The sequence below is a fragment of the Fukomys damarensis genome, unplaced genomic scaffold (genome assembly GCF_012274545.1).
Source record: "Fukomys damarensis isolate Sample0158 unplaced genomic scaffold, DMR_v1.0_HiC HiC_scaffold_26, whole genome shotgun sequence".
NCBI lineage: Eukaryota > Metazoa > Chordata > Mammalia > Rodentia > Bathyergidae > Fukomys > Fukomys damarensis.
The window spans coordinates 10,550,349-10,573,773 of record NW_022900938.1 but is presented as its reverse complement, the minus strand read 5'-3'; the positions used below and the strand labels follow the sequence as shown (position 1 = coordinate 10,573,773).

The 23,425-nt window shown below is 34.7% G+C and overlaps 1 protein-coding gene across 1 annotated transcript in view; it reads right to left on the bottom strand.

Moving 5' to 3' along the window:
• Positions 1 to 23,425, bottom strand: part of Calcrl (calcitonin receptor like receptor) — a 102,089-nt gene that overhangs the window by 8,502 nt on the left and 70,162 nt on the right. The window contains exons 8-12 of the mRNA XM_010636817.3: positions 23,196 to 23,287; positions 6,133 to 6,259; positions 2,949 to 3,102; positions 1,285 to 1,345; positions 1,138 to 1,204 (exon numbers count right to left, since the gene is read on the bottom strand). Coding sequence (XP_010635119.1) covers positions 1,138 to 1,204; positions 1,285 to 1,345; positions 2,949 to 3,102; positions 6,133 to 6,259; positions 23,196 to 23,287 — 501 coding nt within the window. The remainder of the gene's footprint in view (positions 1 to 1,137; positions 1,205 to 1,284; positions 1,346 to 2,948; positions 3,103 to 6,132; positions 6,260 to 23,195; positions 23,288 to 23,425) is intronic.

Sequence of the window (23,425 nt, the reverse complement as noted above, 5' to 3'; positions counted from 1 at the left end):
TACATATATATATATGTATATGTATATATATCACATTTTAAAACCTATTTATCTAGCAATGCACATCATTGGTTGATCTATATCTTGGCTAGAGGATAGAAGTGCAAAGCCCATGTATGTCATCTCTTTGATACATATGAAATGGGATTTCTGGATCATATGGTAATTCTATTTTTAATTTTTTTGAAAAAAAATCCATATGATTTTCCATCATGACAATATCAATACACATTCCCAGAATAGTGAATGAGTTTCCTTTCATCTGATACCTTGGTAGCTTTTGTTATTTTTCTTCAATAGCACTCTTTTAACTGGGGTGAGATGATATTTCGTTATGGTTTTGATTTGCATTTCCATAATGTTTAGCACCGTTGAATATTTTCTAAACAATACATTCATTGGCTATATACATGTGAAAGTCCATTCAGACTATTTTCTCATTTTTACATTAGACTTGTATTCTCCTTTTGGGTTGCTTGAGTTCCTTACATAATCTGGATATGAACCCTTTGCCATATGAAGAATTCACAAATATTTTCTTCCATTTTGTATGTTGTCTCATAACTATTGTTTTCTTTGTTGTGCAGATGCTTCTTCGCTTTATGTGGTCTCATTTTTCTTGTTTTACTTTCTTTTCCTTTTCTTTGGGAATTTTATCAAAACAAGTATTACCTATACCAGTATCTTGAGGTGTTTCTCCTATGTTTTCTTATAACCATTTCATAGTTTTGTTATTTACATTTATGTCTTCATCTGGAGTCAACTCTCTTACAATGGTCTGTGTGTCTGTTTTTACACTGATAACATTTGGCTTTTATTACTACAGCTTTATGTTTTGAAGTCTGATGTCAGGTGGTCTCAAGTACTGTTCTTTGTGTTCAGGGCTGATTTGCTAATTCTAGCTCTCGCGGATCCGTATTAATTCTACTAACATATTGACTGTTTTTTTTGTTTTGTTTTGTTTTTTGTACTGGGGTTTGAACTCAGGACTTGCACTTATGAAGCAGGCAGTGAAACTACTGAACTAAATCTCTGGTGAACATATTGTCTTTGACCACTGGCATCTTTAGGGTATCACAGCTGGATGATTCTGGAAATACGCTCACTGGTGAAGAGAAGAGAATTTTAATTACCTACCAGTAAAGCAGCACAAATTGGACCATGGATAATGTAGAGGAGATGGGTATCAGAACTAATCCAGCAACTAGAGAAAAATGAAAACATTGTGTCAAATATTTTCACTTCACCTAGTTCTAATAGAAATCATAAAGAGAGATATCTTACTTGTCATTGTAATATAAGCTTCTGGCAATAGCATGTATACAGGCAGGGATGAGTGGAAATCCTAAAAATATAAATGAAAAAGAAAATAAATACCTAACTTTCACTATTGATGGCACCCCTGAAATACAGGCTGAAATATGAAGTGCAGATATTTTAGAAACAAAAATTACTGGCCACCATCTATTTATGGAGTACATGTTATCTATGCAGTCAAGCAATAAATATGATACATTCTCAAGCATTTATATTTGTGTATTTGTCTGCATACATTGCTGTATATTTTATTCCAATATGCGTCACTTTGAATTGGTGTACTCCACAGCTTAAATAAATAAATGCCCTGCTTAAATCCCAAAGCCTAGAGGAAATTCAGCATTCATCTACTTTCTGGGAAACAGAATCAACTGAGTTTTCAGATGATAAATGTGGGAAAGAGCTGAGACTGATAGGACTTTCTACTATAAGAACCAGATGAACACCCATTTTTCTAAAGCAGGAAGAGAAAGAAATTATTAATTTTGTTTTTGGAGCAGGGTCTCACTCTTTAGTACAGGCTAGCCTTCAACTCCCTATGTAGCCCAGGCTGACCTGGAACTCGAGGCAATACTCCTGCCTCAGCCTCCTGAGTTCTGGGGTTACTGGTGGGTGTGTGCCGCCATGCATGGACAGAAATTATTTTTTTGTGCTGGAAATGTGTTATGTTTTGAACTTCCAAATTAGATCTTTCAAGAATAAGATAAATGAAAATGTGCTGAAGATTGCGTGTCTGAGTATTTGCGCCTTTTTATATTTATATCTTGATTTAGACAGATGACCGATGGCTGCTTAGACAGATAACTCATATTCCAGTTTTGATCTTGGAAACTAGTCCTATTTAAATAATGTACACAATTTTATATTTCGCTTTACTCCGAGTATCCCAGATTGCATTCATTACTGGGATCTTGCACCTTTGCATGACAGGTCTTGGTTCTCATTTTTTCCCCTTGTCCCTAACCCCCTGAATTTTATAAATAATATTATGTCAAGATATCATGTAGAAAGAAATAGATCTTCTAATCCTGACACGTCTAATCCAATTACAAAACAGCAATTTAATACAAACACTTAAGTTCCTGAGATGGACTCAAAGCTGATTAAGCCCCACGAAATGAGAACCGAAATTCAGAATGGGTCCAAGAGTAAATCCTCATTGCACAATATTAATCCTATTTTTAATCGATACATCTTCAGCCATGATAAACTATTCATAGGAACACTTGACATAAAAGGGACAATGTGTTATTAACCAGCCTGGGATGACTGAAAACATGAGAGTCAGTGACGCTTTGCTTTAAAGATTTGAATGTCCAGCGATAAGCAGATCAATGGATGATCTTTTTTTTTTTGTTTGTTTGTTTGTTTGGGTTTTTTGAGACAGGGTCTCACTATGTAGTTGAGACTGACTTGGAACTTACTATGTAGCCCAGGCTGGTCTCGAACTCACAGTAATCCTCCTGCCTCAGCCTCCTGAGTGCTGGGATTAAGGGTGTGCACCACCATGCCCTGCTTGGATGATCTCTAAAATTTCAGATAAGGAATACACTTTTATTACCGAAACACCTTGCGTCCTCCAAAAGCTTTCTTGCTCGTTTGGATCGGCAGATGTGCATAACGGCACTTACCCCACCCAAGAAAATAATACCACATCAAGCGTTGCTTCTCGGCAAACACAGCCACTACGATGAGCGTGTGCAGGTAAATGCCTTCACACAGCATCCAGAAGTAGTTACAGCCCAGCAGGTACAGATGGATGAACTGGGACACTTTACAGCTCACCTGCGAGCAAAAAGAATTATTTTTTTTGCTTTGGAATCCATATAAACTGATAGTGTAATTTTTTTACACAAAAATTTATACATTAATGATGCAGATTTGTAAAATGCCATTCTTTATATACATTGAACGGTACCTTTCATGTTTTTGGCCACAGACTCCAAAGACTTATCATGGTAGATATTCCAGAAAATTCTGCAAACCTGAAATCTTTCTCATGTACTGAATGCATGCTTCCCTAAAGTGTTCTGGTCATTACATAATTGGGAATATAAATATTTCATGCATGCATAACTTTAAATTTATTTTAAGTATGAATCCCTTGATACATTTTGTTAGAAAAAAGTCTGAGTAATTTAAAAAACAATTCATTAAAGGTCCCATGGAAAGTTTTGCATACTAAATGTTAATATATGCAAATACTTATTAAATAATAATCTAATAGGCCCATATGTTATTCTATCCAAAAATAAAGTATGAGGGTTTGCTGTAGAAGTAAAGAAGAAAAAACATAGTATTTCTTCCTCTTTTCCTGAGGTCTCCACTTTCTCTCCTCTTATGGAAACAAGAAGATGGAGGGTTAAAGGAAATACAAAGAGTAAAGAGACACGTTTAATCCCTTAACTGGAGTACATTTACAGCTCTTCCAGACATATGTAGCAAGTTACTCCCATCAGCTCCAATTTACAGTCTAAGATTCAATAAGTACTCAGTGGATATTATCACTATTTTTGAAACAATGCCCTTTCATTAAATAGGAAATTTGAAGTGAAAAGCACTGAAAAATAAATGTTGGGATATTGCAGAATACTAGTAGCATTTGATTAGGAGTTAGCTTAAAGTTTTTTTGTTTTTGTTTTTTTTTTTGTACTGAGGATGGAACTCGGGTCCTTGTGCTTGCGAGGCAGGCCACCCAACCGCTGAGCTAAATCCCCGGCCCTAGCTTTAAGTTTTTTATGTATATTGTTTTATTTAATGCTTAAAATAATTCTGTGAGGTATGTACTATCAATGGTCAAGAATCTTATGTGTAAAAAACTGACTACTGCAAAAGAAAAATTATTTCCTAATATTTACTGATCTATCAAAACAGTACCCTAAGCACAAATCTTTTAAATTCAGTTTTATTCATAATACTATACTAAATCCTCCTGCTTGAATGATTTTATACAGACTGCTTCCCCATTAAGTATATGTGCAAAATCCATGACATTTAATTTTAAATAATGTATCTCTGTGTGAGACACATTATATAAAATCCTCCCATCGTATCAAAATAAAAATTATTTATTCAACTATATGAAGAAATGGCAGACTTGAGCTTCAAACTTTTATGTATATATTTTTAGATATTCATATTTAACTGATATTCTAATTCCTGATTTCATTAAAATGTAATCTACACAATATGTATATATTTTTAGATATTCATATTTAACTGATATTCTAATTCCTGATTTCATTAAAATGTAATCTACACAATATGTATATATTTTTAGATATTCATATTTAACTGATATTCTAATTCCTGATTTCATTAAAATGTAATCTACACAATATGTATATATTTTTAGATATTCATATTTAACTGATATTCTAATTCCTGATTTCATTAAAATGTAATCTACACAATATGTATATATTTTTAGATATTCATATTTAACTGATATTCTAATTCCTGATTTCATTAAAATGTAATCTACACAATATGTATATATTTTTAGATATTCATATTTAACTGATATTCTAATTCCTGATTTCATTAAAATGTAATCTACACAATATCATGATAAACAGAAGTTAAAGAGTGATTCAAAAATAGATTTCTGTGCAGGTTGTTGGTGATCTAAGTAACACATTTTTCTAAGAAATTAGTAAAAATAACCAAAGCTCACATTTTTTTTGCAAAAACATAAAATTTTAAAACCCTTGCTCTCAGATTTATGACAAATCTGAATCTCCTTGCTCCAAAGAATGGCACTGCATTACGACAGGATGTCGGCCAGTTTTTTATATTGCTAATTATACCTCAGCGTGTTTCCTAGCTCAGTGATTCCAGAGTGGAACCTACAGGCTTAACTAATCCGGATGCACATGTACAAACAATGGAGGAAATTTTAGAACTTGGGAAATTACCCTAAAAACACACATAAAATATATATGAGAGTATTGTTTATTGACCCATTGGGTGAAAATTCTTTCCCTTCTGATTGCAGTAAACTGATAGTTTAATCTTCTAAAAAACACTTTACACACACACAACCAAAACTGTATTCTGTATACTACAAACATTATTAAACCAATATTTTAAAATTGAATATGTTTGCTGTAAGTGTAGATTATATTTGAATTCAAACACTGGTTGCCCATGCATATAGCTTGCCTAAAGCGTATGCAAAGGTATGACTAAATTTTAACTCATATTTTCAAAGTATGTCTTGTAAAGAAGCAATCTATAAATATTCATTGCAATAATGAGGGCTTGGTAAGTCTATTTAAAATTTTATATTATGGAAGTGAATTATTAATTATATTATATTAAATTATATTAACGAAAGTACATTATTCTTAATTTCCTTGTTCTACTGATTTTAAAAAAGTCAGCCTGGTATCATAAACACAATTTAAAATTTGTAATCCCATATTTTTTCTGATTACACAGTTAGTTGCTTTGATTAGCTTTTAAAATTGGATCAGTTAAGTGTTATGTAGTCAGGAGCCTTATGTCACACCAGTTAATATAATACTCTCCAGTTATAAAGAACTAGAGATATGTGTAAGATGTAAATAATAGAAACAAAAAAACATATTCTTTCTTTTGCTATTCACTGTTTATGTCTTAGGAAGAATTAAGACATTTTACCTGCTCAGACTGTAACATAGATATATACATTCTCTATATGTCAGACCTGAAACAAATGTGCACGCCTACCTCGTTACACAAGCTCTGCAGAAGGCAGGTGCCCACCTTGACACTTCCCGTCTCTCCCCACTGACCCCTTGACCTTAGAAGACTCAAGCTTGTTTCACTTACGGGATTTGTGGCTACCAAGGCCTGGTTGTTGGCGACTGCGGTGAGGTGAATGATTGTCACAGTGGAGTTACAAATGAAAGAGAAAAACAGATTTTTGTGCAACGTAATCCTTTGGCAGCTTAGGCTCCTACAAAGCAAGGAAGCAAAGTGTGTTGACATTAGAAAGTATTTCCACATCTTTATTAAATATCATGCAAATAAGGTACATGCCCAGTTCATAGAGGCTGCTCTAATTTTGGAAAAGTTATTTCTTCTTCATATCCCTTCATGATAAATCTTAACTAAGGAAAATATACAATTTCTGAGAACCTGGGGGCAAAGGAGTTACTTTTTGTATGCAGGGACAAAAAAAAAAAATCTGCCTATCTTAGATCTTTTAACATCTTCTGTTAATATTTGGATAGGATTAGTATTTTTTATTTATTCTGCAAATGCAGAAATCAGGATGTAGTAGAGCTAAATAATCCATAACTTATGCTGCTAATTAATTTGAACAATTAGATTTATCTGTCAGATTCTCACATAGAAATGTGCTTTTTATGACCCCACAGAGATGTTTAAATTGTCTTGTGCTTGTGGTGGTAATGATCATGAGAAAGATATCACTGTATTCAGAGTAAATGAACTGATAAAAATATAGACATAGCAAATGATGTGAATTGTTTAGTTCCACTGATTTCTTTCTGCTTGGCCTACTCATACATAAGATACAAAAACAATATCACTTCCACTGAAGTTTTTCCTGTCTAAAATAAATATACAAGAAGAGTTCAATAGAAACAGATGTGGAGTTTAATAGAAATAGATTTTGGGAAAAGACAGCATCAGTGTGATGTGCGATGTCACCTTTCAGGTTGAATCCATATTCACGAAGACTGTACGTGACTACCTTACACAGACCACTTAGTGATCAAGAGTTCACTTGTAGACTTTGGGTGGTAAACATTTTAAAATAATAGAATGGAATCCACCTGAAGCTAAATATTTAATGTTAAGTTTAAGCACATACATAGGAAGATATTACAGAGCACTAAGAGCTCATGTGTGTATTTTACTAAATTAAGATAACAGCTATCCTGGACAACCCACTGTAACTCAAACCAAAGATTCCATCTTTGAAAACATTAAGGGAATTTTCATCTTATTTTATCTCCATATCTCTTTATATTAAGAAAAAGAGGGAGAAAGAAATCAAATGTCTAGTATATCAGAGTTAGACTAAGATATCAAGGCTTTCTATATTTTAGAGTACAAAGTTTGGCTGTATTACTTCAGAAGTTTCTTTCAGCTATATGTCTCTGAGTTTACACATTGCTGTAATATTTTAAGGAGCGTGGAAATGGATGCAATCCAAATTAGTTTTTGTGGATTGCCAATACATGCTTTCCACAAAATCAGATGTTTTTAGTGAAGATTTATATAAAAGGCTGGCTGGACGTGATGATAATTGAGTCGGGTGAAGACGGTCATGTCGCAGGAAGTATATAAAATCCAGCTGAAGCCCACTGAAATATAAACAACAAAGGACTGCTAGCTCCCTATTCGAGAGTCATTTACTTTGACTCGACTTTGCAGTGATCACAATGAGTGACGCAGGCACTGTCAAACTTGATCTGCAAAATATTGATAACATTGTATAGAAAAAAATATTTGAAAAAAATTGCACAAGGAGATTAGCGTCATTCTTATTATCGAAAGAAATGCAACACTGAGATAAAGACATTCCTATTTACAACAAAATGCCACAGCAACGGCACGATTGCTGTGGGTTCACTGGGAGCGAAGAGACTAAGAGGAAAGGTCTGGTAAAGAACGTTCTCTCGGAGGAAGCACACGTGGTGTCTTTCTATAGTGCATCTCTCTGCTATGATGTAACACAAGCATATAGTTTGTTCACTTGGTCTTATTTTACATGCCTGCTTTGAGCTTACTCTGTATCTAAGCAATGTTTCATTTTGTTTAGGGAGGAGCTACTTATGTCATGTAAATTCGCACTTTTTTGAAAAGCAGGATTTAGTTATATTAGTCAATTGAAATGGTGGGGAAAAATTGAAGTTTTTCTGAACTGAAATGTTTTTCCCTTTCCATCTGAACAATAGGTTTATATCTAGGTTTATTTGTCAACATATGTATAGAGTTTATACTTTTTGAATTATGAGGAGAAGTCTGGAAAGCTTCACTTGGACAGAAAATCTGATATATTTGTAAGGAGTGAATCAGAATTAAGGAAAACAAACACCAAAAATCGACTTTACAAAATAGTGATAGATGAATGAGGAAGAGAGAGCCGGAGGGTAGAACCCGAGGAGCATGATACAAACAGCATAGTTATAGCCGTTGGAATTAGTAATGGTCACTTGACGAGCCTGACAGATATTCCAATAAAATGGTAGCCACTGTTAGTTACAAAACAGCTTTAATTTGTTCTGTGTGCACTGTAATATCCTGCCTTTCTCTAGGATGGGCTGTACCCCTGTTCTACTCAGGGTTCCCTCTTTCGTGTGGCTCTATTCCCAGCTCACTCTGACTCTAACGACAAAGACTCAAAAGTGAGCTGTGTCACATGCACCCTTCTTCAGGTGTGGCTGTTGCGGAAACAGACGCACCGTAAGTGGCTTCTCGTACTCTCCATGTGGGAAGGGTACACTGGATTTCTCTTTGTTGCTTTGGGCAAAAAATGAAATCCACTTAAACTGACATGAAATAAGCACTAAATATTTAGGAGAATGATGAAAGTCACTGCATTACTCAGACTAAAAAATATTTTGAATATTTTATGAAATTGCTCAAATATTATCGTTGATCTAGGTAATCCGTCCTATATAATTCAAACCAGCGACTTCTGCTTTGGAAACCATGAACCCTGAATTCAGCTGTCTAAGTTGATGTAATAAACTGAATCACTTCCAAATTATATCACTTTGTGTTGTGAAAATAGATCCTACTGTCTAAAACATTAACCTATTGCTTTAGTTTCTTCTATTTGTGCCTCTAGGCATGGTACAATTTAAATAAATGCAGACAGATGGTTTCTATCAATGTCTTGCGGTAAAACTATCCCAGAGTTTTCTAGTGATGAATATTGTTTTCTCCTAAATGTATTCATTAATACATACAAGTGGATTCATACAAATGAGATCAACCTGAAAATGAGAACCAAAAACATGTAAACAAATGGTTTGTTTAAATGAGACTTCAAAATTTGAAGCTATTTTTTCCAATGTTAACCTATAATCAATTTTGCCTACATTAAATTCTTAAATGTTATTTTACTCAGTGTATTCAAGGCAATTATTTATAGGCTTAGAGAATGTTTTCTAAAAATTTCTCTCTGGTCTCCTTGAATTTTATAATCTCTCTTTCTCCTCTAGCATAACCACAGAAGAACAGAAAGTGTGGTTGACAGGTCTGGGTCATTGTTTCCATTTCATATTCCTTATGTATAATTATCTGAGAACACCAGTTCAATGTGCAACTTCGGCAAGTAGACATATGGAGATAGCACAAGTGTGCAAACATGATTATACCACGTGTATAATGTAACCACGTCTTTTGGAACAATTCTCTTCTGGAATAATTAGAAGTAGGTATCTTGAAATTAGCACTTGTTGTTCAGTTTGTGTTGAAGCCTGACCTAAGAGTGAGTCTGGACTCTGCTTACTTAAGTATGAATTTGAGTTACTCTTATGTAAGATCGCTCACCCTTGGTTTCCTTACCCTTACTACAGAAACTTTGTAGGGTTGGCTTGAAAGTTAAGTGAGACAAATTAACCTATGGTTAACACTCAGTCTTAAGTTACTTATCATATTTATCATCATTATCACTGATTTTAATCAAATACCCTTGAGTGTTTGGTCACCAATAATAAAATAACATCACATTTTACCTCAGGCTTATAACAAATATTAAAACAAATATTCTTAAGTAACTCAGTAAAACAAGAAGCTATCATCTTTTTGTACAAAATAAAAGGATTTAGCTTTAGTAAGACATTTTCCATATGGTAAAGAGCAGTAGAATGGACAACCTAAATTACTTTCCCAAATAATTTCACTGTTTTTATAGCTGTCTCAAAATCATCATATTCATAATCACGGTGCCCCTAAATATGATGTTGACCCTTTCTTCAAATTTCTCACCACAAACATGGACAAAGACCTTTCTTTTGTTTTCGTTAGATTTGGACATGAGAGTGAAATTTCCAAACTACTTTTCTCAGTGTTAATTACGAGCGAAAGGAATCATGGAATGAGGGAATATAAACAACCTAGTCTACAAGATACGACTTTCTTATCCTAGTTCATCTAATTTATTTCTCAAATGCTCAGATCTTTTGTGAATGAAACACTGACGGCATAAGTGAAAGGAAAGATCAAGTCAATCTGAAGGCTGCCAAAGCAGGCAGAAAAACAGTAAGTCTATTACAATAGTAACCACTATCTCTATATTTGATCTACTGCATTGAGCTTTAAGCTGATAGAATAGTGTATGTATGAGAAGGAGTAGTGCTAAACCATCAATGGCTTTCTTTTGGTCAGCAGGACAGATTAGAAACAACACAAGTTGCAGAAGGATTGTCAGTACACACCCATCTTGAGCAGTTAGCAAATTAGCATCAGTCTGCCGCAAAAAATACTTAAAAAAAAATAATAAAAGGGAAGCTGGAGATGTAGCTCAGTGAGATGAGCCTCGTTCAATCTCCAGTACGGCCAGAAAAGCCAAGCAATAGAAAACAAAAACCTCTTAGAGGTAAAATTTGTAATAAAAGCAGCCACCTTTTGTTGAGCCCCTACCTAATATATCCCAGAAACAGAGATAAGCACCTTCGAGCCATTATCTTGCTAAAATGTCATTACTCCTTAATAAAATGGAAGTAAACTCTACACATTTATATTTTTATTACACGATCTGTTGAATTTAAAAGAAAAGAAAGTTCTGAAGGCTTTTTCTCTATTTAATTATTCACTTATTTTTTTAGTATTTAGTGTTCTGTAGTTACCTGTTGGGTTCTTGGCAAATGGTTGTGAATAACAGAACAAGGTACCGAACTCAACTTATTTTCATTAAAATTGAAGGCAAATAGACACTGAGAACAAAATAAATCAGACAACAAAATGAAATTTTAAAAATCAAAAGTAAGGAATAGACAAAGACGGGCCAGAGTGAGGGCCATGCTCAAAATAGAACTAAAACAAGATAAGATCGGGGAGCACAGAGTTCCAAATGGGGGAGCCCTGAGTCAAAGTCATGAGCCCCTGTTGCAGAGGAGAAGGGAGACAGGTGAAGTGACGGAGTGTATGGCAAAGTCCACCTCATTCCTTCCATTCTACGGACGAAGATTAAAGTCAAAGTGCACTATTTATACAATGAACGTCTTTATTCTAATGCTCATGCCCTCTTGGGTTGCATCTCTCTCTTTTTTTTTTGCTATTGTTTATGTGATTTTAATTTTTCTTTATTTCTTCAGCTCATCTGTTTGAGACTCTCACTGCTTTGGAGAACTTACAGTCCCATTAGCAGATGCTAGCAGGATAATGTTAGCAGCCACTCTTGCTTTCTGTTTTTCCTAGACACAGAGGTGCTAAGATTGGGGAGGTTGCTTTGGCTTTCTTCTCCTGAGACTGGGGGAAAATTCTAAGAAAATACACTATGTCTGCAAGACTGGAAAACCAGGTTACAATCTATTTTGGGAGAAAAATGTTATATTTTCTATTCTCTTTCCAATTATAAAATCCATTGAAATAACTATATAATTTTTATAAAAACAATGGATCAACAGCGTCTATTTGTCATTCAATTCCCATAAAAATTTAGTTATGTGCTGTCAAAGTGAGCACTCCCATAAAATTTAGACATATTGAAATGTCACTTATGTATTACTTTCTCAGGAAAAGTGGATACGATATACTTAAAAAGGAAAATAAATATTTATGAAAATATCGATAGAACTGGGAGCATGTGTTCTTTAACATGTGTTTATAGCTTTAGGTTGTATATTTCTTATAAATCCAAATACTCTAATGTAATTATTTACTTCATATTTCCAAATCTGGGACTCGGCTTCATGAGCCAGAAATACTGATTACCTTGAAACAGAATTGTCTTTTGGTAAACCAAATCTATTACTTCTTGCCTTACTATACCCTTATTCAAATCTGGTTCTTTAATGTGGAAATGCAGTTATTTTATTATATAATTACAAAGGAGATAGCTTAAAAGTTTTCCAAACAAGACTCACATTACTAAAGAGAAATGTTTTCAGCTTTTACTACATTCAGCACAAGGGGACAAGGGGATGGGTTTTTCAGGACATTGTTTAAAATTCATTAATTTAGATATAGACTATGATTACTGAAATATTAAATATATTAAAATAGAAAGGAAGGAAGAGAGAAAGGAGGAAGGAAGGATGGGAGGGAAGGAAGAGAGAGAGAGAGAGAGAGAGAGGGAGAAAGCCAAGAAAGAAGGGAAGATGTCAAGGGGGGAGGCACTAACTAGTACACTTTTCAGGGAAAAGCAGATGATTAGTTTTGAACCCAGCCTTTCTTAAACCACCTGCAGTAAAAACTTGTTAGGCTTTAAATAAATGACTGAAGTAAATGCTTGCTTTTATTAAAAACTGTTTTGGAGAAAAAATCTCAATATTGATGAAATATATTTAGATGTGACCCGAATATATTTAAATATATCTAAATAAATTTAAATATGTAAATTATATTTGGATACGATCAAAGAAAAATGGAGAAATTTGGGTTACCTGTCTTGAAAACATAAATCAAGGTAGTAAAATGTTAGCTTAGCAAATTGAGAATGCTTTGGCTTACCAAATGGATATAGTTTTCTGGCTGAATTTTAATACAGAGCCATAGCAGCTAACTAGAAAAAAATATCATCATCCAATTTTTTGTTGTTGTTGATTGGGGACTGAACTCTGGACCTTGCACTTGCAAGGCAGGTGGCGCACCACTGAGCTAAATACCCAGCCCTTGTTATCTGTAGTTTTAAACATGCAATTTGCCTTTAAAACGGTTCGGAATTAGTATCTGAAATGTCAACAAAGATGTTCTTTCAAAAGTTTTACAAAGAAAAGAGCGGTGGGGGGGGAGAGAAAGAGAGAGGGAGAGAGAGCAAGAGGGACTGTTTCTTTCTCCTACGAGTCAAATGGATGTTATATGCTCTTTTATGCACAAGAAGATTAATCCTTTCATCTTGGTTGGAAATAAGAGGAAGGGTTGCTATGCTTTCATATTTTACCCAGTAATTAAAACATAAATTGCAGCTAATTCCAGTAAAGTTTATTTATTTATTTTTTTTATCTAAAGGGTTTTGGTTTGTTTTTCCAAGGGTTATTATGAGTAAGAGTCACTGCCTCTCAGGGCTTGGCAAACCCCAAAGTTATGTCTCTTTCTCTTTCCCTCCCTTTCTGTTCGCTTTCTTTTTTATCTCCTGCTCTGGCTTTTTCCTTTAATTAGCTCTAATATAAAACAAGTATATCTGGTCAACGGCGTTTCATGTTCTCTGCTTCTAATTTAAAGCATGGATGAAGAGTGAACTTTTTTTTCTTTTCCTCTAAAGAAAAAATAACAAACAGTACCCTAAGTCAACATTTTGTATAGTTCTTGGTTTTTATTAGCATGGATTACTAACCCTCAATTACCAAAGGGAAAAATTGTTTTTCTCTACCAAAGCTTAACCAAGGATGAGGACTGTGAGCAAGTGGATTAAGAAGCAGAGAAACTTCTTCACACACAGTATTTTATGTGGAACATTAGTGCCTCTAGGAACAGTTTCCAGGGCAGATGAGTAAGGCTAATAATTTTTTGGGGGGGTACTGGGGATCGAACTCAGGACCTTGAGCTTTCAAGGCAGGCAGTGGCATGACTTAGCTAAATCCCTGGCCCAAGGCTAATAATTTTGAGTTCTCTCAAGTCTACATGAAAAATCCTCATGAGCCATGCAATTTTAGCATTTTCTAAGGTAACTGGGCTTTCTTTAATTTGCCTGCAGAGTTTCCTATCTTGTTTTACCAATTAGAATTTTAGAGTCTCAGTCCAATTCATTTCTTTGCTGTTGGAGAAACCAAAGACCAAACTCAAAGGTTTTGTTGAAGGTCACAGATAAGACTTGAGAAAGTCAGTCATATAAAAAAGGTTCAGTACCAGCCCATGTCATCATTCCTCAAAGATTTATTGATCACTTACTATGTGCAAGATGCTATGTGAAGCCCTAGGGTGTGTAAAGAAACATCATAAAAAAGACTGGTTTTTGCTTCCCTGAGCTAACGATGTGATGTTCTCTTCATTAGTCATAGGAATTTTTCCTATTTCAGCGGATAGTTTTGGGAATTATAAATTAGAAATGTCTAAATTCAAAGACTAAATTTTTAAAATGAATTCAAGAATGGGGAAATTACATGGTGTCTTATGTTCATAACTAAAGTCTTATTACTATCATCTGATTTCCTGACTGGGGTCTGACTGGAAGAAGGTCCTTATGTTTTACCTACAGCCTGAGGATGTATGATAAGGAGAATAGCTTTGCTTTCTTTCTGGTCAGATTATCCACTTTCAGTGGTGGTCTAAGTCAAGTAAAATGACTAAGGTGAAGATCAGGAGGATCAGGAGGAATCCTGGCAAAGCTTGTTAATTACTTCGGAAAGCAGTAGTATTGGATATGAGACTACATACTCTCTCCAGGGATTGTGGCTCACAGTTTCTGCCCGTTGAAGTTCTACCCATCATTGAAGCTTTGCTGCAATGCTAGAGTCGCCTCAGGATCTTCTCTCCATGGTGGGAACGTGCTCTCCCTCACAGCTTGCTGTGGTTCCCCAGCAACATGGTTTTTTCACCCATGCATGACTAATGTTGCGGAAGTGTTAGGTGAAAGTGTCAGTGCAGTCTGTGTGGCCCAACGATTGATACCGTTTAATGACGGAATCAGTGATGGTCCCATTTACTGAGCAACTACTAAACGCTAGGTACTGTACTTTAAAAATATCATCAGCTATCATAAAAAAATAAAAAACCACTAAGCTTACTTAAAAGCAGTGATATTAATAGATGATATCTTAGTTACTTTCCTTGTTGCTGAGACAAAAATACCTGACACCCAAGGTTAAAGGAGGAAAGGCTTATTGTAGCTCACAGTTCATAGAGGTTTCAGCTCTTGGTTGGCTGGCTCCAAGGCATGGTGGAGCGGAAGACGGGCATCATGAAGGAGAGACAGCCCACAGCAAGCAGACAGATGAGAGAAAGCAAGGGACAAGGCAAGCCTCTTTCTGTCCCTTATCTAGGCTACCAGGGTTAGGGCGGTGCCAAACCAACCAATGGACTGATTTATTAATCACCCACCCTTAACCCTAGCGTCGCATCCCACCGTGAATCAAGCACACACTCTAGATTCAGCCACCTCTGCAAAAGCCCCACCTATGACTGCATGTTATCTAAAGATAAGCGGTAGCTGATGATAACAAGATTCAAATAAATCCCATGCCTTTAATCAATGTCTTACCCATTAAATTGAGCTGCATTCCAGAGCACATGTGTCATACTAGCTCACCACTGGCAGATTATTTTTATAGTTTTCTATAGAGCATGATCAGTTCATTGTAATTTCAGTGTAAACTATGTAAGAACAGGGTAGTTATTTGAAAACTTTTTTATTCCCTTTCTGCAGAGGACAAGAACCAATTTCTTATATAAAATCTTAGATGTTCTTTCACTTGAAGAAGCTTTGTTAATTTTGCAGTTCACTTTATGGAATTGGCCGGAGCTTTACTCATAGCTTAGCTCTGCAAAATTAAAACTTGTTTGAGAACATCTGAGGTGGAATTCTAAGAAAACACAGTTCTCTTTCTGACTACTGGCTTTGACATGCAATATAGGTATTAGATTTCTTAGTTTTATCTCCTTCAGAGATGTAATGCACTTAGATATTTTGGCTTATTGTATACAAAGTAAAATGTGCTTATTTAATCTGAAGAGTCTAAACTGCAATAGTTTTTAATTTGCAGAAATGTTGGTCTCCCAAAGGTCATTCAAATTTTAACCAGGGCCAGGCATTTAGCTCAGTGGTGCCACCACCTATCTTGCAAGCACGAGACCCGAATTCCATCCCCAGTACCAAAAAGCAATACAAAACAAAACAAAATTTTACCCCACACCCACTCAGAAACACTGCAATGAGAAATTAGGAACGAATTCACTGAGAAAATGATGTTAAGGTTCAGCTCTGAGAAATGAAAGCATTAAAGTAGGCGAGGAAGGAGGCAATGAGAATGTTAATGATTTTGATTTTAAAAGAATTGCGTTAGGAAATGCAAAATTTTTAAACAAAAGATGAGAAAATGAGAGCTGCCTTTTTTCTGAATCTTTGGTTAGAATACTATTCTGGATGCACTGGTTAGAATTGAAGGAAGGAGATCTAGGGCCAGATAGGACAATACTGCCAGAGATGAGCCAAGGTGGATGGACTGGAGGGACATCTAGAGGTCTGGGAAAAGGATTGTAAGAAGGCAAAAGGAAAGGTGCCACAGATTGATTACTCCTAAATTTCTGATGAAGGCAACTTCACTAATGAAGATGGGTAACTATGGAAGAAACCCTGTTTTAGGTTTGGAGGAGGAAGATACAATAAATTTGTTTCCAACACATTGGTTTTGAGATACTTTCAAGATAGCGAATCTTAAAAAGCCATAAAAAGACACATACCCTTTCGACCAAACTCATTCCAGATTTCTAAGACTCTGGAATATAACCAAAAATAATATTGCAAAGTATGGGAAAACTAATGGCTGAAAACGGTCATTGCAGTATTTTTTATGAATGGAAAAAAATGGATATACAGTGAATATCCTGAAACAGAGACTTTAACTCCATAAACTTTTAAAAACTTATTATATATAACATCATTTTTATATTGATGGGGTTGTTTTAAAAACTATTTAATGACACCTATGACAGTAATATATAATGCTGTATAAAAGCAGTTAAAATACACTATGCTTAAAATTGTAACAATGTGTCCTGGTTCCCGTCTTGCTGTCCGCCTACAGCCTCATGTGGTCACAGGTGACTTTAGGCAGGGACTAAGGGCGTGTGATTACTAAACCAGCCCACTGATTGGTTTGGCACCGCCCTAACCCCGGTAGCCTGGGTAAAATAAAAGGGGCAGAAAGACGCTACGAAGATCTGCTTGTCGCTTTTGCTGCTCTATGGGCTCCACGAATTGTTTCTCCTCTGTGACGTCTCTCGGCCTTGGAGCAGCTGATTATTGACTGAAACCTCTACAAACTGTGAGCTAAATAAAATTTTCCTCCTTTATTTATTTTTTAATTTTAAATTGAGTTTATCGGTACATTTTAGGTATACAGTACAGTTACATTCATTACTGGGATCTTGTACCTTCACATGACAGGTCTTGGTTCTCATTTTTTCCCCTTGTCCCTGCCCTCCCTTCACCCTTCACCTCAGTCTTGAGGGTATTATCTCAAAAAATAGTTGTTGAATCATTTTATTTCTCTCACTTTTATTTTCAATGAGTGAATGAATATATTCAACTGTCCAAGTTAAATCACCATCAGCTCTCAACAAAATCTTTTGGTTTCCTCCCAGTCAAACACTTTAATTCCATTTTTACTTTTTCTCATATTTTTTTCCTTTTCCCTTGTTCTCCTTTCCCTATTCTTCTCACTTTCCTCCTTTTACTCGGGGGTTGGGTATTCTGTCTCAGCAATAAGAGAAAAGTAACTAAGACAATGTATATGAAATAAGCAGAAAAAAGATAAGAAATTGCTGGATAAGATGTTACATTGATAGTTGCATTATAGATGGTCATTTTAAAATTAATAACATGCTTAGAGTATTTATATTTAATAAACTGCAAATATAAGTGCAAGTTTTGTTGTTCAGAACTTTAGTTTGTCAGCTTGTTTATTTAAGTTAGTTAACAAACTAATAATACTGAAATATAATACAAACTAATAATACTGAAAATATAAATTGTACCTATTAATGGGGTAGCACGTACTATTTAAATACATATATACATTGGATAATGTGTAAATTAGAATAAATATATTTATCTCCTCAAGCATTTACCATTTCTGTAAGGTGAAAAATTACAAATCCTTCCTTCTAACTAACTGAAACGTACATCTTATTATCTGAAGTCACCCTAAGGTCCAACAGCACACTAGGACCTCTTGCTCCTGCGTGACCATAACTTAGCGTCTCCGTCTCTCTGCCTTCTGGAGCCTCCGGCTTTGGTTACTACCATTCTACTCTCAATTTTACGAGACCGATTCTTCTAGACTCCTTCTATGAATGAGATCATGTGGGATTTGTCTTTCTTTGCCCGGTGCAGTTCACTTCATTGCATTTACATCCATGCAGTTGCTTCGGATGATAGGATTTTCTTTTTTTATGGCTGAATAATTTCCCCTTGTGCCTCTGTACTACATACTTCATCCGTTCAGAAGCTGGCAAGCATGTAGATGGTTTCTAGTTTCTGACTACTGTGAGTAGCGCTGCAAGGAACGTGCTACTGCGGTTTTATCTTCCACGAGATAATTTTAACTCCTTTGAACGCGCTTCCAGAAGAAGGACTGCTGGATCATATGGGACTTCTTTCTTTTTTAATGTTTTAAGGATTGCATTATTTTTCCTAAAGTTGTAATGTTTAAAACTTGTAACTTTTTGCCCACTTTACACTCACTCACGGTCCTAAGTGTCTTTAGGCTAAAACCAACTCTTAGCTACTTTTCGGTACACTCGAACTAATTCGGTTTCTTTGTTCACAAGAGTGATAGACGTGTAATTCTCATGAACTAAAAGTCTGAGCTTGATGTACTTACTGCACAGGTCTTGGGGTAATGACTTGCATCTCTCAATGCAGTAGTTGCAAGTGAGACATGTTTTCAAATTTAGACATCTTATATGTTTTACTTATAAATAATTTGCTTTCAGGAATAAAGAAAGAGCTGAACTACATGTCAAACCATTCGATCCTTTGTTACACTACGTGAGAATTTGAAATTAAAATTTTAATTAGATATTGCATCTTTAAATTTACTAAATTAAGTACTAACTCAAGTTTATTGCATTTTTTCCTGATTATTACCATCAACAACATTGTTTTACCTTGTCAACTAGCGTAAGTTGTTCATTATTGTGAATTTCCATTCTTCAGAACAGGTATTTTAATATAATTAAAAAATCATAATGCAAAGATAGCATTAATTTTTAAGTCTTTGATAAGCTAATTTCACTGAAGAATGAAGACAAAATTTTAGTAAGCTCTCCATAATCAATGGGTGTAACATAGTTATAAGCACCACTAGAGCTGGCATATTAATATAATCAAGAAATATTTAATAATTTGTAGAATATAGAATAGTAAAGGCAATCTTTAAAAAACATTTTGTATTATGTTTGTATAAAAGCTCTATGTAACTTTGATGTCTTTTTTTTTCATTGAGTTTATTGGTACTTTTCAAGTATACATTACAGTTATATTCACCATTGGGATCTTGTACCTTTACATGACAGGTCTTGGTTCTTATTTTTTCCGCATTCTCCTGTTCTCCCTTCACCCCTTCCCCCTCCCCTATTTACAAAAACTTTGTGTCCATTTTTTTCCTTTTTCTCTTATTTTTTCTTTTCCTTTCTTTCTTTTCCCCTACCCTTCCCACTTCCCCTACACCTTTAGCCTTTTTCTTCTTACTTCACATTGTCAGTTATACAATTTGAATCTTATTTACATTTTTAGTTTTTCACACCAGAGAAACTATTTGTTATTTACACGTGTGTCTTATTTAAATCACTTAAGAGTATGACCTAAATATGCATACATTTTCCTTTGAATGACTCCCGTTTCTCATTCTTTATGGCTGAGTAGTATTCCATTTTATAGAAAAACCACGTCTTCTTTATCCACTCTACAATTGATGGGCAATTGGACTCTTTCAAAATTTTAGCTATTACAAACTGTGTCGCTATAAACATGGGTGTGCATATATCACTGTGGTATGATTCTTTTGGAAAGATACCCAGTAGAGGGATGGCTGGGTCAAATGGAACCTCCAGTTCAAGCTCTTTGAGGTATCTCTATATTGATTTTCACAATGGTTGCACCAGTCTGTACTCCCACCAACAATGGAGAAGGGTTCCTTCCTCCCCACAACCCGCCAGCATTTGTTATTGGTTCATTTCTTGGTAGCAGCCATTATTTCTGGGGTGAGGTGGAATCTCAGTATTGTTTTCATCTGCATCTCTTGAATGACCAGTAATGTTGAACATTTTTTCATATATTTATTTGCTACATTTACTTCTTTGTTTTAGAAATGTCTGTTTATTTCAGATGTCCAATTTTGAACCAGATCTTTATATTTGGGGGCCTGATTTTTTTGAGTTTTTTATATATTCTAGACAATAGTCCTCTGTCTGAGGAGCAGCTGGTAAAAATTTTTCCCACATTGTAGGTTGTCTCTTAGCTCTGTTGGTGATGTCTTTGGAAGTGCAAACGCTTTTTAACAAGATGAGATCTCAGTTGTTGATTCTTTGTGCTAGTTCCTGTACTACTGAGGATTTGTTCATAAAATCTTTTCCTATGTCAATTTCTTTGAGACTAACTTATCTTCCAGAAAGTTTATTGTTTCTTTTTAAATATTTAGATCTTTAATCCACTTGGATTTTAGTTTAGTGCATGGTGAAAGATAAGCATGCAGTTTTAATCTTTGGCAGGTTGAAATCCAGTTTTTCCAACACCATTCATTTATTAAAGAGGCTATCTTTCCTTCACTGAGATGGTTGGCTCCTTTGTCAAAGAGGAGGTAGCTGAGTTCATCTGGAGTTATTTCTGTACCTTCCAATCTATTCTGCTGAACTTCTGGTCTTTTTCTTTGCCAGTACCATGCTATTTTTATCACAGTGGCTTTGTAGTATAGCTTCAAGGTGGGGATTGTGATACCCCCTGCCATGTCTCTGTTGCCTGGAATTGTTTTTGCTATTCTAGGTCTCTTCCAGTTCCAAGTGAATTTTTATATTATTTTCTCTAGGTCTGTGAAATACAGTGTTGGAATTTCAATCGGCATTGTACTGAATCTGTATAGCAGTTTTGGAAGTATGGCCATTTTCAATATGTTGATTCTTCTTACCCAGGAGCAGGGGATATCTTTCCATTTTCTTATACACTCTTCGATCTCTTTTTTCAGAGTGCCATAGTTTTCAGTGTAGAGGTCTTTTGCTTCTTTTGTTAGATTGATTCCTAGATACTTCATTTTTTGGATGCTATTGTGAAAGGAATTATTTCCCTAATTTCTCTCTCAGTGAGTCTGTTATTTGTGTACACAAATGCCATTGATTTTTGAGTGTTGACCTTATATCCAGCTACTCTGCTGAAAGTGTCAATTAAGTCTAGAAGTCTTTTGGCAGAGTTTTTTGGGTCTTCTATGTAGAGTATCGTATCATCAGCAAATAATGACAGTTTAACTTCTTGCTTTCCTATATTTATTGCTTTAATTTCTTTCGCATGTCTAATTGCTATGCCTAATGTTTCCAGAACTACATTGAAGAGGAATGGTGATAGTGGGCATCCTTGTCTTGTTCCTGATTTTAATGTGAAGGTTTTCGGTTTTTGGCATTTAATATAATATTGGCTCCTGGCTTTTCATACATAGCCTTTATCAGTTTGAGATAAAGACCATCTATTCCAATTTTCTGCAGGGTTTTTATCATGAATGGGTGTTGAATTTTGTCAAATGTTTTTTCTGCATTTATTGAGATGATCATATGGTTTTTGTCATTGACTCTGTTAATATAGTGTATTACGTTTATTGATTTATGTATGTTCAACCATCCTTGCATCCCTGGAATAAATCTAACCTGGTCAGGGTGTATGATCTTGATGCCCCTCTGTATTCTGTTTGCCAATATGATGCATATTTAAACATGTGCAAATTTTAGTGAAGTTTATTCAGAGCAGAGTTTTTGGTGAGTTTCTCGTGTTGCCTTCGGGATACTATTGAAATTATCCTTGTAGATTCTCCCAGAAAGCTAATGTTGAGGACCCTGATGCACTGAGGACACAGGAGGACTAATTTTTAACTGGCTGGTTGCTTATTCAATATATTTCAAATAGTTGATGGACAAATGAGTTAAAAGCTTATATTACTACATATTACTTAGGTTTTAAAACCCAAGAAATTGACCCTTATAAATTTGGATTTTTTTGATGTTCTATTAATTCAGATAGTTCTAAAGCTGTCATACATCAGGATGATTATTGATGCTTATAATGAAAAGAGGCAAAGGAGATAGCAATACTGATGACTATGGTGATAAAGACACAATGAAATTTGTCTAGTGACACATCACATTGCATTCTATAGTTAGCACTGAAGATCAAGATTATGAAAATGACTTTAAAATATAATTGCAATCGATACATGTTTTAGAATTTATGCTATGATGAATTTAAAAGTTATTTGTTGATTGTTTGACTAAGGCAAATGAAACTTATTTCTACTTCCTCCTCCAACAAAAGGAGTAAATTATGAGTAAGTTTGAAAGTATAATTTAATGTTTTAATAATGATCCTCCAAACTCAGAAAAATAACTTACCCACAATACATTTAATTTATATTTTCAATAGATATTAAATGTTATTACTATTATTCATGCCAAATTCCAGTTCTTTCAATGCACACATGTCCCAATATGAAACTTGACCAAGAAGTTGAATACTCAAAATTAAGACCTCCAGTATTTGACAGTTCTTTGAGAAAACGAGTTAAATTTATTGAATTTTAGGACTCTCTTATTCCCTTACTTCATCCTTATATGCCTATTAATTTTTAAAAATTGGTGTTATTTCATCAATCTCCTCTCTACATATTTTACACAGCTAAAATACTGTCAACTCATTTCAATCTATTTAAACAATTTCTTTAAACATTATGTCTTCTATACTGTGTATAGTTAGTCAGCAAAAGACAAAAACAAACACATGATGTACAGTCACCAAAAATAACTTGTAAAATTTAAAAGCATTTTAATGAACTTACTTGAAGTAAAAGAATATGCCAAGTGAGATAACCAGCGATGCGATAGATAATCCATGGCCAATTATAGTCAGGTAAAACAAATTCAGTGCAGTCTGTAATTTGCATTAATAAGTAAAATTAGACTCTTAACAATACTATATAAGTATCTATTATGCTACATGTGTGAGACCTAAAATGCGATTGAAAATATTCTGATTTTAAAAACATCTGATCCGATAGTCTTGCAATGA